The 16,793-nt window shown below is 42.7% G+C and overlaps 1 protein-coding gene across 1 annotated transcript in view; it reads right to left on the reverse strand.

The window, feature by feature from the left end:
• The window catches only part of PKHD1 (PKHD1 ciliary IPT domain containing fibrocystin/polyductin), a 395,316-nt gene that overhangs the window by 31,125 nt on the left and 347,398 nt on the right, over positions 1-16,793 (reverse strand). The window contains exons 60-62 of the mRNA XM_075266923.1: positions 7,518-7,647; positions 5,954-6,041; positions 811-918 (exon numbers count right to left, since the gene is read on the reverse strand). Coding sequence (XP_075123024.1) covers positions 811-918; positions 5,954-6,041; positions 7,518-7,647 — 326 coding nt within the window. The remainder of the gene's footprint in view (positions 1-810; positions 919-5,953; positions 6,042-7,517; positions 7,648-16,793) is intronic.

Raw genomic sequence — 16,793 nt, forward strand, 5'->3', positions numbered from 1 at the left:
ATCTATCTACCTTTCTCCTATCTATCTATCTATCTATCTATCTATCTATCTATCTCCTATCTATCTATCTATCTATCTATCTATCTATCTATCTATCTATCTCCTATCTATCTATCTATCTATCTATCTATCTATCTATCTATCTATTTCCTATCTATCTATCTATCTATCTATCTATCTATCTATCTATCTATCATCTATCTATCTATCTATCTATCTATCTATCTCTCTATCTATCTCCTATCTCTCTATCTCCTATCTATCTATCTATCTATCTATCTATCTATCTATCTATTTATCTATCTACCTTTCTCCTATCTATCTCCTATCTATCTATCTATCTATCTATCTATCTATCTATCTCCTATCTATCTATCTATCTATCTATCTATCTATCTATCTATTTATCTATCTACCTTTCTCCTATCTATCTATCTATCTATCTATCTATCTCCTATCTATCTATCTATCTATCTATCTATCTATCTATCTATCTATATATCTATCTATATATCTATCTTCTATATACCAACCCATTATCTGTCTAAATACCTTGTATACATATAATTGTTCATTGCACCCAAAATGCAAATAAGACAAGAACACTCAATTAAAATCATTTTACAATTATCAGCAAAAGAACAAAGGAATACGATATGAGTTTTTTTCTAGAATCCTCTTTTGTGACTAGTTTGCACACAATAAATATATTAATATATTCCTCCTAGAGGCGCCCACAAGGCTCCGAATCTCCAGATATTACCGGGCGCAAGACACTGGAAATGGTAACAAGAGAGAGCAGATAAATACCTGCAGGTGATGTAACATTGAATATTAAGCAGCAGTTTGATCCGGAACTCGAGACAGCCAAGTTGGAAAAGTTTCCCCATCCATCTTCTATTACCACTGTAGTGCTCCCTGCAATGGTAGAAGGCAACGTCTCAAGACACGTGCGGGAGCTGAGTGCAACTTTTTTTTTTTTTTTTTTTTTGCTTCATTATTTTTATTATTGACTGTTGTAAATGGAAGTTTTCAAATTTTTGGACATTTTTAAAGTTTCATTTAAAGTACAATGTTGTAATTATTTTGGTACTGCCTAGCTCTCTGTTCATATACCTGCATGCAGAACACACGGAGAGGGGCTTGCCTTGATCACGGAGCAACCGTTTGCAAGGGGAGGGGCTTAATTATTTTTTTTGTCCTACTGCAGTTAGAGCAAAGGGAGATAACTGCAGACAAGTGTCCTACAGCTGGAGACAGGCAGGGAGAAGAAGAACAGGAAGGGTCTATAGTCAGGACTTCTCCCGAGCTGCACCGCTCCTCTGGAATGTTCTACCCTGGGCAATCAGATTAACTCACAACTTCTACAGCTTCAAGTGCACCCTACAGACACATCTCTTCAGACAGGCCTATGACAATTCCTAATCTATATACTTCTCCAGTTAGGTTCCCTAAAATGAACCCACCACTGTTCACCCCATTATCCCACAGGACTGTAATCTTGCATGCCCAGGCGCCATCTGCACATAAAAGGACCCAGGTCTGGCCACTGGCTTGTACCTGACCTGCCTGATTCCTGTTGCTGACATTGGCTGTAGTCTGACTACTCTATTCTTGCTACCTGCCTTGACTCTCACTACGGTATGTGCTGTCTGAGATTTCGGTGCTACATACTGGTGTCTCTCTGGTCCCATCTACCACCACAGCTATCTATCTATCTATCTATCTATCTATCTATCTATCTATATATCTCCTATCTATCTATCTATCTATCTATCTATCTATCTCCTATCTATCTATCTATCTATCTATCTCCTATCTATCTATCTATCTATCTATCTATCTATCTATCTATCTATCTCCTATCTATCTATCTATCTACTATCTATCTATCTATCTATCTATCTATCTATCTATCTCCTATCTATCTATCTATCTATCTATCTATCTATCTACTATCTATCTATCTATCTATCTATCTATCTCCTATCTATCTATCTATCTATCTATCTATCTATCTATCTATTTATCTATCTATCTATCTATCTATCTATCTATCTATCTATCTATCTCCTATCTATCTATCTATCTATCTATCTATCTATCTATCTATCTCCTATCTATCTATCTATCTATCTATCTCCTATCTATCTATCTCCTATCTATCTATCTCCTATCTATCTATCTATCTATCTATCTATCTATCTATCTATCTATCTATCTCCTATCTATCTATCTATCTATCTATCTATCTATCTATCTATCTCCTATCTATCTATCTATCTATCTATCTATCTATCTATCTATCTATTTATCTATCTACCTATCTATAATTGTCTATCTATCTATCTATTTATCTATCTATCTGTCTATCTATCTATCTATCTATCTATCTATCTATCTATCTATCTATCACATCTATAAATTTTATCTCCCTATCAATCCTATGTACTTAAAATAGTAAAGTGAGTTAGCCCTCCAAAAATGATGAAAAAGCAAATTTTAACGTCACCCAACCAATCCTTTCCATAAATAACCCACCACTTTCCATGTGACCTCATCTGAAGCACAAATGTATTAATCTGAATTTTTCTTATCCCCGAACTTATTCCCTATTTCCCGGACCAGTCGCCCATAACGGTGGCATCGCTTTTGTACAGCATCGCGCCGGCAGCCATTCCATACAGTCATCCCCGGTACCTCGAACATTTAACAACCCATAGCGAGGCGCTTTATAGATCTGACTGTTGATTTCAAATACATAGTAAATTGTCATTCAGAGCTTATGAGCCCCGGAGGAACGTTCCGCTCTTCCCAAAAGACCATTTCAGATTTCCCAAACACATGCTCCTAAATCTCGAGGTTTTATATCTATGCGAGAGTCTTAATGAAGACTTTTTGATGCAAGATTGTATTTAAGACAGGGAGCGAAGTCAATTTAAGGCTTCACTCTGCTTCATCGAGTCTCTTGGCTTCTGTTCTGGAGAACGGTTTACACGTTAACTAATTGTCCCTAAATGCCACTCGCTGTTCTTAAAGCTTCGTCATAAGACGCGAGCTCGTCTCCATAAAATTCATGCCAAGTGAGGAACGCCAACAGCTGCACGTCGCACCGCGGATAGGAAGGATAATGCGCCGGCTATATTCTTGATGTATGTACACGAGGAGTCTTATTTTGCTCTACACACTTTAACGGTCTGCTCAGACTCGTCGCCGCGCTCGCTCCGGCAGGAAAAAATATCTCTTTCTTTTACGCATTTTATTTTCTCAGGTAGTGAAAGTAAACACCGACTCCCAGAAACTTCCCTTGGGGAATATTTCAGTAGAGAAGATAAATTTAGCTTTCCTTCTACAAGTTCCTCCTCGAATAGTTAACCAATTATCTCGGTGTAATTGTTGCAAGTGTAAGGAATAGAAATGACAGGCGGATGTAAAAGAACTGCGGCACGGGACTCATTTACTGTTGGAAATTGTATCATAAAAGACAATGAGATACCGTATGTACAGGAATAACGCGGAGGTACTCTAGGGAGCGATGGAGAAGGCCTCTAACCTGGACGTATGGGTGTAAAAATATTGGTATGGTCCAGTCTATCCTCACTATTCTGACATCTCCCTGCACCTAGGCCGAAAGTATCCGTATGACCCTACGCACTGGTTTTGGAAATCAAAGCGTGTCCACGCTGCGATTTTTAACGCAAAATGGGCATGGGATTCGCATGAATCTCCAACCACTTTACAAGTACTCTAAAACGCTGTAATTTTTCCGGCCCGTGGGGCTAGGTTCATACCTGTCCCTGATCTACGTGCAGGGTTTCATTTTTTGGGGTGAAAACCCTGTGGGCTTCATTATAGTCTACGGGGTCTGTAGGTTTCCGTTTTTTAGGCTAAGGCCCCACATGGCGGAAACGGAGCTTCTTTTATTGCAAATTTTGCTGCTTTTTTTCAGTCCAATCTAGGAGTGACTACACAAGGAACGAGAAATATAAAGGACATTCTTATACTTCTACCTTCTGCCCAATCCACTCCTGGCTTTGGCTCAAAAAGCTGCAATAAAGTAGATTAGGTTTCTGATCTTGGGAACCCCAAGTGGATCCAAAGAATGGAAACCCCGAACCCCTAATGTAATAGTGCTGTATTGAGAAGGCAACATGGCCACCATGACATCACACCAACAACTGTGTGAACCGCCATCATTACTACATAATGTACTATTAGGTGGAGAATTTCTGTAAGTGATACACTATAGCAATGAAGTAAGATCTAAGAAGGTGTGGGCCACAATGAAGCCCACTGTGACAACCAGTAATCTTCATCTTGGGTACAGTCACAGGACAGTATTTGGAAAGGAATTTGGAGAGCTCTTAGACATCAAAGTCCTCTCCAAAAAACTCTGCCTCTTGTTTTTAGTGGAAGGTAGTGACGCTCAAAAAACTAGATGCCCTTCTCAAGCTTGAGTGGTTTTCAGACTATGGAAACCGTACAGGAAAATAATCTTATGTGCAAACCTGTAGTAGAAAGATTTTGAGATGGAAGACTGGCTCAAATTCCTCTACAAGTTTGGCAGTTTTTTGGGCTAAACATTCCTAATATTATATGTACTTCTTGGAGTAGCACATCAACTATTATGGTCCTATGAAGACCCTTCTAAATTATGTCTTCAAGTTGGTCTGAGGAACCTTAATCCAACTAAACCTATCCCTGTGTATGACTTTGCTGTCCAATGAGGCCTCCTCAGGTTCGGACCAAAAGGTGCGACTGAAAGCCGGTGCACTGCACCAGCATCCAGCCACGCACTCTGCTCCAGATTAGGCCCAATGAATGGACCTAGTCCGAAGGAGGGAGTGTCTTCAGGCCAAATCGCAAGACAAAACGGCCTGAAGAATGAGATCTCGCTTCTTTTTCTGGGAGCAAACCGGCTCCTGGAATAAAAAGTTGACCGGTTCTCGTTGATTTCAATGGGAGCCGTCTATTTGGTCAAATGACCAAAAAACTCTGTGTGAACTTACCCTTACTTAGGAAGAAGAGGAACATTGTGAACCATTCAAGGAAAATCTAAGGCTACAGAAACACGACCATGTGCAGTCTACGGGTCAGTAAAAACGGCCAGGATGACACGCGGATTGGTATCGTTATTGGTGTTCACTGACCCATTCATTGAAATTGAATTGACAGAGCCACAAGTACAGACAGGTATAGGATGTGTTTCCATATTTTGAGGCTCTTCGATTCGGCTTGAACACACCGCCACACAAACTACAACTGGGCCCATTGAAATGAATGGGTCCATACTTTTATCTAATTGAGTCATATGCATGAGGCCTAACTATTAGAGATGAGTGAGTAGTACTCGATCGAGTAGGTATTTGATCGAATACTACAGTATTCAAAATACTCGTACTCGATCGAGTACCACTCGCTGTTCGAATGGAAAAGTTCGATGCAGAACCAGCAGTGATTGGCCGAATGCTATACAGTCGGCCAATCAACGCTGGTTCTTCTCCTACCTTTAGAAGTCTTCTCCTTGCAGCTTCCCCGCAGTGTCTTCCGGCTCTGAATTCACTCTGTCAGGCATCGGGCCTGGGCTAGAGCCGACTGCACATATCCACTTGTAGTGCGGGCATGTGCAGTCGGCTCTGCCCAGGCCCGATGCCTGGCAGAGTGAATTCAGAGCCGGAAGATGCCGCGGGGAGAAGACTTCTCGGAGGATCCAGCCCGACCCTCACTCGTGGACTTGGTAAGTATAATTTGATCGAACGTTGCCTACCCCTGAAACGAGCATTTTCCCCCCAATAGACTATAATAGGATTCGATATTCGATTCGAGTAGTCGGATATTGAGGGGCTACTCGAAACGAATATCGAACCTCGAACATTTTACTGTTCGCTCATGTCTACTAACTGTATCTGCAATACCCATAGTCCTGACATGACACATAGTCCACATGTAATACCTTTTAGTGGTGCACCTGAAGAATCCTTGAGGTAGACCGATACTTTCCATGGATTGGAGAAGTGTCCTACATTTGCGATGCGATTTCCCTGATGAATGGAACATAGAACACCATCAATACAACATGTACAGGTATATATACTATACCCCATTAAATACCTTGTGATATAATATAAGAATGCATTATTACACGAAAATCTGATTTGAACACCACAGCAGAGACATGTCTGACAGTCTGGTTGATAGGGATACACAGCCAGTGTGGTTATCGGGCAGCGCATCTCTAACAACTGGTCTCAGATTACTCAGTGTGATCCAGTGGTGAAACTACCGCTATGGCTGCTACGGGGCCTGCAATTTTTTTTTTATTTAGATCTCCAGGGGGCCCTGTGGAGGGCTAAACTGGAAGCAGAGGCGGCCATGGATCAGTAAATAGGATCAAGAGAATTTGTTGGGCAAACCCTGCTAAATTTGTCGCTTGGCTGCTTCATTCGGACCAAACACCCAAACCAAAACTGATATTATTATACTCGGTGTCTCTTCAGATAATATTTTGTGGGTGGTGGAACCAAAAATTTTAGATTCTGTCACACTTGAAAGTTTTGCAATATTTGTGACGAACACCATAGGGGCCACTGTGAGACATTATATTGGGTGACGGGGCCACTATGAGATATTATATTGGGTGACGGGCCACTATGAGATATTATATTGGGTGATGGGCCGCTATGAGATATTATATTGGGTGACGGGGCCACTATGAGATATTATATTGGGTGACGGGCCGCTATGAGATATTATATTGGGTGACGGGGCCACTATGAGATATTATATTGGGTGACGGGCCACTATGAGATATTATATTGGGTGGCGGGGTCACTATGAAATATTATATTGGGTGACGGGGCCACTATGAGATATTATATTGGGTGACGGGGCCACTATGAGATATTATATTGGTTGACGGGGCCACTATGAGATATTATATTGGGTGATGGGCCGCTATGAGATATTATATTGGGTGATGGGCCGCTATGAGATATTATATTGGGTGACGGGGCCACTATGAGATGTTATATTGGGTGGCGGGGTCACTATGAAATATTATATTGAGTGACGGGGCCACTATGAGATATACATTGGGTGACGGGGCCACTATGGGACATTAGACTGCATGAAAGGGCCACTAAGGGCCATTGTACATGGTGAAGGGCCCGGTGGGACATTATAGTGTGTGTAAATGGCACGTTATACTGTATGGGGCCAGGAAAGTGGGCGCTAAGCCGTGTGATTGTGGGTGGGCCCCAAGTCAAAAGTTTGCTATGGGGCGCATTCTTCATTAGTTTCTCCCTGGTGTGATCAGAGGTGGTCAGACCTCGAGGAAACCCATTATCCCAAGAGTTGTAATAGCATGTCCATGTCAGTTGCATAGTTAAGGGGCTAACATGACGCTAGCCCGGGGTGCCAGGGGGTGCGCAACAGGCTATTTTACCATGACTAAGTATCGTTAGATACAGGGTTAAGGTGATAACTGAACCTGGTTAAGAAAATGTTGAGAACTTCACCTTTACATCCAAGAAGATGACTTTTGGTTGTACAGGAAGTGGCGCTCCTACCGTTCCTCCCACTGGCTGTACTGCAAGGTGGATCTTGTTTGGTCGCACGTAGACGGCGCTGTGGCTTCCAGTAGAACTACTGTAACTACAAGGAAAGTCATAGTAAGAAAACCCAAAGACATCACTGTTTGTAACCATATACTAAGATGGCATGACCCACAAGTCTTCCGGTATCTTCTCCCAACAACCATCTGCTATTTATAGCGCTACATCTTGACCATGTGACATTAGAACCTTCCTGCTCCTTCAGGGACAAGGACTAGGACTTACAACCGTAATATCGGCCTGGAAACGTCATATGTGTGTAGTGAGATGACTAGCTTTTCAAGACAATATGATTTCATGATATTATGTCACAGAATGATATGCTATACATCTCTGTGTGAGCACGCAGTGCTTGCTTTGTGAATTGCAGCCTATCAGGGTTTTCACCAGTATGTCACCATATTGTATTGTCCACCATATTGCTCTCAAATACCATGGTCAATAGTGATTATGGCATCTGAGTAGTTTTTGGGTGAGGGCTCACGTTTATTGTCCCCTCAGCTCCCCTTTGGTGAAATCTCAAGGTTCTGAGGGGTTGCATGGCAGCCTTCACATAGGTAGTTTATGTACAATATACTGCAATACAGAAGCATTGCAGTACATTGTACAAGGGATCAAGTGATCTCAGGTTTAAGACCCCTTGTGAGACAGTAAAAAATAACACGAAAAGTGAAAAACTACAACTTGCCTTGCAAAAAATGAACTCTCAAGTTCTGGATGTCCCAATACGGTTCTTGTAGGCAATTTTAGGCTATTTTTGAAAAAATATATTTATTTATTAACTATTTATTTATTATATTTTATTTTTTATTTGTATTTATTTATATTTTATTAATACCAGTAAATAGGGTTGAGACGATCTGGAGATTGCAGGATCGATTTTAAAATACGATTTCTGATCATTTTCCAGGCGATCCTGATCCCGATCGTGAAATTTGCTCGATCGCCAATCAGGATCCGATCTGTCCCTATCCCGATCTATCAACCCTAGTCAATGCTTCTCTATGGGAAAAGTCAATTTTAGGGTTGAGCCGATGTTGAGATTTTGAAATCCGATTTCCGATCATTTTCCAGCCGATCACGATCGTGAAATTTGCTCAATCGCCGATCGGGATCTGATCTATTCCAATCCCGATCGCTCAACTTTACCAGTAAAACATAATAAAACTGATATAAATCTGATATGGTAATGACCCCCCGGACAAAGCTACCATGCCGTTTTGTATGCAGAGCGAATGTCATAAAAAAAATCTACAAACAATAATGATTTATTTAAATTCCTAATTCTAATAATAAATTCCTAATTCCTACTAATGATGCTTGCCAGGCGCTGAGCTAGGTATAAGCTATACGGTACGTCTTGGATTCTCATGTTTTCTTTCCACATGACAGATCTGCAAAATGACCGACTTCTCGGTGCTCCCTGCACAGCTCCTTAATGACATCACTACCCAGGTGGTGCCAAGAATGTGCCATTCAGAGGCAGACGTACCTACAGATCACCCAGGGAGAGCGGTTATTACAGCTATCCTACACCCCGCCGTTCCCTGTGCCTGGCTCACACATTACATGCTCTATTTAAGTACGCCTAATGTTCCTCCTAAAAGCTTCATTGAGGGGAAGAGCGTCTTCCGTGCCACATATCTCCCCCACACGGTAATCCAGGTTAATATGCCAAAGCAGAGAAACCTGACAAAAACAGGACCTAAAACAGAAATTGTCGGGTACATGATAAGGTCAAGGACAGGGACGATACCTTGTATCCTACTCATGTACTATGTGTTGCGTGACTATAGTCTTCTAACTAGGGTTGAGCGATCGGGATCAGAAAAGATCGGATCCCGATCGGTGATCGAGCAAATTTCACGATCGGGATCGGCTGCAAAATGATCGGAAATCGGATTTTGAAATCGATCCTGAAATCTCAAGATTGGCTCAACCCTTCTCCGAACACTACAAGGACCTATTAGATGGTTTTCCAGTCTTCTGTTCATCTTTCAGTTCTAGGTTCTCTACATTTCTAGGATCCAGGAAAAAAGCGAAGGAACTGTACAACAGAGGGCCAGGGATAGGGGATGTAACTTTTTGCTTTGGTTTTACCCACCCCGAATTCCCCTGAGGACCCCTGAATTCCTGGAGGACTACTTTAAAAGTGTCATGGCTGAGATTCCTGACGTTGCCTCAAGTCTTGACAATGCTCTGGAAGCTACACAGACTAGATTCCAAACTGATACACTGTACTGACACATTGTAACAAACCATCAGGGCAGGAGAACGATATGCTCAGAGAGGATTTTCCAGACTAGATACTATCTAAGCAAACCCTCAGCTTAAAGGGGATGTGAAAAACTTTGAAAACATGGCAGATTTTTTCTTCTCAGGAAGTAACGTCCATGGATTACGTGGCAATTCAACATTTCCATCCTACTGAAACAAATGAGACTGAGCTGTAACATTGACATATGACTATCGTCCTCCTTTCTTCACAGTGCACACCCACAAAGCAGGGGAGGGACATGCCATATGGTCCTCTATTCACAGTGCTCATGTACAAAGCAGGGGAGGGACATGCCACTCACAATGCACACTCACAATGCAGGGGAGGGACATGTCATGTGGTACTCCATTCACAGTGCACACGTACAAAGCAGAGGAGGGACATGCAATGTCGTCCTCCATTCACAGTGCATACTTACAAAGCGGGGAGGGGCTTGCCATGTGGTCCTTCCTTCACAAAGCAGGTGAGGGACATGCTATGTGATCCTCCCTTCACAGTGCACACCCACAATGCAGAGGAGGGGCATGCCATGTGGTCCTCCCTTCACAGAGCACACGTACAAAGCAGGGGAGGGACATGCCATGTGATCCTCCCTTCACAGTGCACACCCACAATGCAGAGGAGGGGCATGCCATGTGGTCCTCCCTTCACAGAGCACACGTACAAAGCAGGGGAGGGACATGCCATGTGATCCTCCTTTCACAGTACAGACTCACGAAGGTATAAAGATGGGGGGTCCAATATGCATAATTTGCTTATGTCAATCTAGTCAAAAAATGTAGATGAGGGGCACGCTCTGCTTCCACATACCCCTGCTTATCTGCCAATGCCTAGATTTATCCAGGCTTCATAGTTTGAGCATGTTAAACTGTTCAGTAAATGGGGTGGAGGGACATGTAATGTGTTCCTCCTTTTGTAGTTCACGCCCCTGCTTATCTGCCAATTTACAAGCTTATGGGTACTTAAGGTGCAGTGAGGGGGAATCCAGCTTATCTAGTTTTTGGATATCAACGCAGGTAGCAAAGAAAGTAAACGTAGGGGAGGGGCAAGCTATGGGACAATCCTTTTACAATGCCAACCCCTGCTTATCTACTAAGTATTACTTTACTGAAGCTCTATTTCAAGGGGTTTTGAAGATATACTTCCTTGCCCTGGGTTATACTGTGGATGGTCCTTGGTTTTTGGTTCCGACCCTGGGTCACGGGATTGGAACCAACACCTGACCCCTGTTGTTCCTCCTCCTCTCCCAGGTTCACAGGCAGTTGCCTGTAGTATGAGGGTTAGCTTGACTATTATAATGATGTATACAGCCAGTCCCCATAGTACAGATGACTAACAGTGAACACGGGAGAGAATGGAGGAGATGGGTGCTGGTTCCGATCATCAGGGCCAGAGTCGGACACAGCCGAACCAATCATTCAGCTGCAACAGAACTTGAGGAAAGTGTGTATTAAACCTAGAGAATCCCTTTAAAGACTATGTAATCGTGTTATGGTAATCTTCAAAAAAAAAAAACACATCCATGTTCGGGAACCTTTTTTTTTTTTGCAAATTAAATTTCGATTACCAGCTGAATCAGAAAATAAAGGCCCATTACCCAGAATGCTTTGCGTCGTAGGCTAAAGCCATGGTGGGAAATTGATGTCATTTATGATGTAATGAATTAGAGTAAATTGTAAATGAGGCCAGACAATGAGCTCATAAAACAGCGGATAACTGGAAAGGACTAGTAATGATTCACTAGAGTAACTTTTTCCTGCCGACGCATTACAGGCACCGTATGCAATTGTATCCATCAATTGCTGCTGGCCTTTCAAAAAGTCATAAATAGCCGGGAAAGTTAAAGGATTTCCATCAGACAAAGAGCTACCGGATGCATAATAAGGATGATTGAGCGGCCGGCACTGTGAAAGGCATGTCTCCGAACCCGGGATCATCTCACTGGGGGGGGGGGGGGCTTGGGGGGGGGGGATTCTAGAAATTTGTAGTATCGAATGTGTAGACAGCAATTCAAAGATGGAAACCTATCTATCTGCAGGGCTGGGGTGATATACTGGTTCCGGTGACACATTCCCTTTAAGGGTAACCAGTAGAGATGAGCGAGTAGGTATTCGATCGAATACTACGGTATTCGAAATATTCGTACTCGATTGAATACCACTAGCTATTCGCAGAAAATATTCGATTCAGAGCCAGTGTTGATTGGCCGAATGCTATACAGTGTATAGCATTCGGCAAATCAATGCTGCTTCTGCAGCAGGCTCGTCCTTGCTAGTCAGGAGAGCTGGCAGCTTGCTGTTACGAGGGAGCTTACTTTTTCTCATAGGAACGGATTGACCAGCGTTGATTGGCCAGTGTACAGCATTCGGTCAATCAATGCTGGTTCTGCCGGAGGCTCGTCTGTCAGGAGGCGGAGTCTAAGATCGGACCACAGCAGTCTTCATTGTGGTCCGATTTTAGACTCCGCCTCCTCACAGACGAGCCTCCAGCAGAACCAGCGTTGATTTGCCGCAGGCTCGTCTTTGCTGGTCGGGAGAGCTGGCAGCTTGCTGTTACGAGGGAGCTGACTTTTTATCAGCGCAACTGCAAGCACTGTGCAGTTAAAGCGCACGGACCCCATAGACTATAATGAGGTCCATGCGCTTTAACTGCACAGCGCTCCTCCTAAACACTCTCCTCCTGCTATTCGTGGACTTGGTGACTCTCCTTTAGTAGAATAGTGGTTTCCCCTGAAATTAGCATTTTTCCCATAGACTATAATGGGATTCGATACTCGATCGAGTAGTCGAATATTGAGGCTCTAAACGAAACGAATCTCGAATCTGGAATATTTCACTACTCGCTCATCTCTAGTAACCAGGTCTAGACGCCACATGCGACCCTTACTAGTCTGCCTACATTTATACGGGGCAGTAGTAGGTTTGGGACTTCAATGAGTGGAAGCAACTGCCCCTAACATTAGGCCCATGAGGGAGTTTTGCCTAAAAAACACCTAAAGCTAGAGCTGTGCTTGTGTAATGTAGTAGTGCTATACGCGTTGAACACGGTAGCACTGTGTTTGTCAGATGTAGTCAAGTCGGGAAGATTCCTTAGTGCGGTATTAGAGCAGCTGTACGTTAGAAGTAGTAGAACTTAGCTTGTCTGATGTTTGTCTTATGTAGCCGCATTGTGTTTTTCGTTTGCAGTTGAGCTTAGTAAGATTTCGTAGTCTGGTATTTGTCAGATGTAGCCGCACTGTATGTGTCATATGCAGTAGAGCTTGGAACGATTTCATAGTCTGGGGTTTGTCATATGTAGCCGCATTGTGTTTGTCGTTTGCAGTAGAACTTGGAACGATTTCATAGTCTGGTATTTGTCATATGTAGCCGCGTTGTGTTTGTCATATGTAGCCGCGTTGTGTTTGTCATATGTAACCGCGTTGTGTTTGTCATATGCAGTAGAGCTTGGAACGATTTCATAATCTGGTGTTTGTCAGATGTAGCCGCGTTGTGTTTGTCAGACATAGTAGAACCCCAACTGTGACTGTATTGGGTTCATCAGACGTAGTAGAGCTGTGTTTGTCACATCAACCCGAGTTGCATTGTTATTTGTCTCATGTAGAAGATCTGAATTTGTCGCCATATTATTATAACCATACAACCGCAAACATCGCCACCACGGATCAAATAAAACACTCAGCTCTGCTACATCTTCACCTCACCTCCGTTTTATCGATCTTTCACAATATAACCAGAATTAAAACCATAAAAGAGACTGTATCCCTGAGTTAACCCCCCCTCCCCTATTCCCATTTTACCGAACCGCACGCCGGCCGTCTACGCCATTTTCTTTACGATATGTTATAATAGTGTAATAAATCTGTTAGCTTAAAATGGAATCTCTGTGGCCTTTTAGAGAAATCATCATTAAACGCGGAGCCCCCCGTTAATGATGCCATCCCTGCGAAATTGTCTAATCCGCAGCCGGGGTGAAAGGTCGCCAAATGAATTTTTAATCGTACATCAACTTGACACGCGAAAGGGAAAACCGCAATAGATAAAAGTTACAGTAAAGGGCACCGTCTCCTCCCGATAGGTCAATAGCAGCCAAGAGAGTCACTCATTCAGTCTCCCCTCACGCCGCCGCATCGTCCTCCCATTTAATATGGACACCCAATTAATACCGCCGCGGCCCGGGCGGCCTCATTTTGGGTGAGTTATGACCCCCGTTCCCCCCCCCCTTTACTCGCGATGCAAGTGATCCCCATATATCACCCACATCCGAGAATTAGCGCTAATTGATTTGAGTTACTGAGCGATGAAGGCCGCACTCGCACAATGAAAGCCTTATTGGGTTCCTAGAAGACGAGATTAGATTCCTAGGCCCGTTGCTGTGGGGACAGCGCTAACCTGACATCCTATTACGGCCTTGTAAAGGTCCTGTGTGCGGCCCCACCGGGCTCGTCAGTAACCGAAAGTGAAGGCTAAACATCATTACATCCCCGCTGTAATATTAAAGTGAGGGGATAAACACCTTATTGCCGGCCACCTGAATTTATCATCGCGCCATTTTTATCCAATTTACGGACACTAATGTGACTCTACCCGGGGGGCAAAGACGACCGATGTCAAACGATGCAATAGCAGCACGCTACACCCCCCCCCCCCATGTGCGGAGGACGGCGTGGACTGTGACATTGCTTCACTGTGATGGCAGCTTGTGTTATGTGGGGAGTAACCATAGAGCCGGGAGCGCAACGTACACACGGTGGCCCCCGACTGTCAAATATAGTACTAGTCTCTGGATATTGTGTCATCATACACATAATATGCAGTATAACAGTAGTCACATTCTTGTATATAGTAGTATTATAGTAGTTATATTCTTGTACATAGGAGGTAGTATTATAGTACACTCACCGGCCACTTTATTAGGTACACCTGTCCAACTGCTCGTTAACACTTAATTTCTAATCAGCCAATCACATGGCGGCAACTCAGTGCATTTAGGCATGTAGACATGGTCAAGACAATCTCCTGCAGTTCAAACCGAGCATCAGTATGGGGAAGAAAGGTGATTTGAGTGCCTTTGAACGTGGCATGGTTGTTGGTGCCAGAAGGGCTGGTCTGAGTATTTCAGAAACTGCTGATCTACTGGGATTTTCACGCACAACCATCTCTAGGGTTTACAGAGAATGGTCCGAAAAAGAAAAAACATCCAGTGAGCGGCAGTTCTGTGGGCGGAAATGCGTTGTTGATGGCAGAGGTCAGAGGAGAATGGCCAGACTGGTTCGAGCTGATAGAAAGGCAACAGTGACTCAAATAGCCACCCGTTACAACCAAGGTAGCCAGAAGAGCATCTCTGAACGCCGCACAGTACGTCCAACTTTGAGGCTACAGATGGGCTACAGCAGCAGAAGACCACACCGGGTGCCACTCCTTTCAGCTAAGAACAGGAAACTGAGGCTACAATTTGCACAAGCTCATCGAAATTGGACAATTGAAGATTGGAAAAACGTTGCCTGGTCTGATGAGTCTCGATTTCTGCTGCGACATTCGGATGGTAGGGTCAGAATTTGGCGTCAACAACATGAAAGCATGGATCCATCCTGCCTTGTATCAACGGTTCAGGCTGGTGGTGGTGGTGTCATGGTGTGGGGAATATTTTCTTGGCACTCTTTGGGCCCCTTGGTACCAATTGAGCATCGTTGCAACGCCAAAGCCTACCTGAGTATTGCTGCTGACCATGTCCATCCCTTTATGACCACAATGTACCCAACATCTGATGGCTACTTTCAGCAGGATAATGCAATGCCATGTCATAAAGCTGGAATCATCTCAGACTGGTTTCTTGAACATGACAATGAGTTCACTGTACTCCAATGGCCTCCACAGTCACCAGATCTCAATCCAATAGAGGAGCATCTTTGGGATGTGGTGGAACGGGAGATTCGCATCATGGATGTGCAGCCGACAAATCTGCGACTGCAACTGTGTGATGCCATCATGTCAATATGGACCAAAATCTCTGAGGAATGCTTCCAGCACCTTGTTGTATCTATGCCACGAAGAATTGAGGCAGTTCTGAAGGCAAAAGGGGGTCCAAACCGTTACTAGCATGGTGTACCTAATAAAGTGGCCGGTGAGTGTAGTTATATTCTTGTACATAGGAGTAGTATTATAGTAGTTATATTCTTGTACATAGGAGCAGTATTATAGTAGTTATATTCTTGTACATAGGAGCAGTATTATAGTAGTTATATTCTTGTACATAGGAGGTAGTATTATAGTAGTTATATTCTTGTACATAGGAGGTAGTATTATAGTATTTATATTCTTGTACATAGGAGTAGTATTATAGTAGTTATATTCTTGTACATAGGAGCAGTATTATAGAAGTTATATTCTTGTACATAGGAGTAGTATTATAGTAGTTATATTCTTGTACATAGCAGTAGTATTATAGTAGTTATATTCTTGTACATAGGAGTAGTATTATAGTAGTTATATTCTTGTACATAGGAGCAGTATTATAGTAGTTATATTCTTGTACATAGGAGCAGTATTATAGTAGTTATATTCTTGTACATAGGAGGTAGTATTATAGTAGTTATATTCTTGTACATAGGAGGTAGTATTATAGTATTTATATTCTTGTACATAGGAGCAGTATTATAGTAGTTATATTCTTGTACATAGGAGCAGTATTATAGAAGTTATATTCTTGTACATAGGAGTAGTATTATAGTAGTTATATTCTTGTACATAGCAGTAGTATTATAGTAGTTATATTCTTGTACATAGGAGTAGTATTATAGTAGTTATATTCTTGTACATAGGAGCAGTATTATAGAAGTTATATTCTTGTACATAGGAGTAGTATTATAGTAGTTATATTCTTGTACATAGGAGTAGTATTATAGT

The sequence above is a fragment of the Leptodactylus fuscus genome, chromosome 3, assembly GCF_031893055.1.
Source record: "Leptodactylus fuscus isolate aLepFus1 chromosome 3, aLepFus1.hap2, whole genome shotgun sequence".
NCBI classification, from domain to species: Eukaryota; Metazoa; Chordata; class Amphibia; order Anura; family Leptodactylidae; genus Leptodactylus; species Leptodactylus fuscus.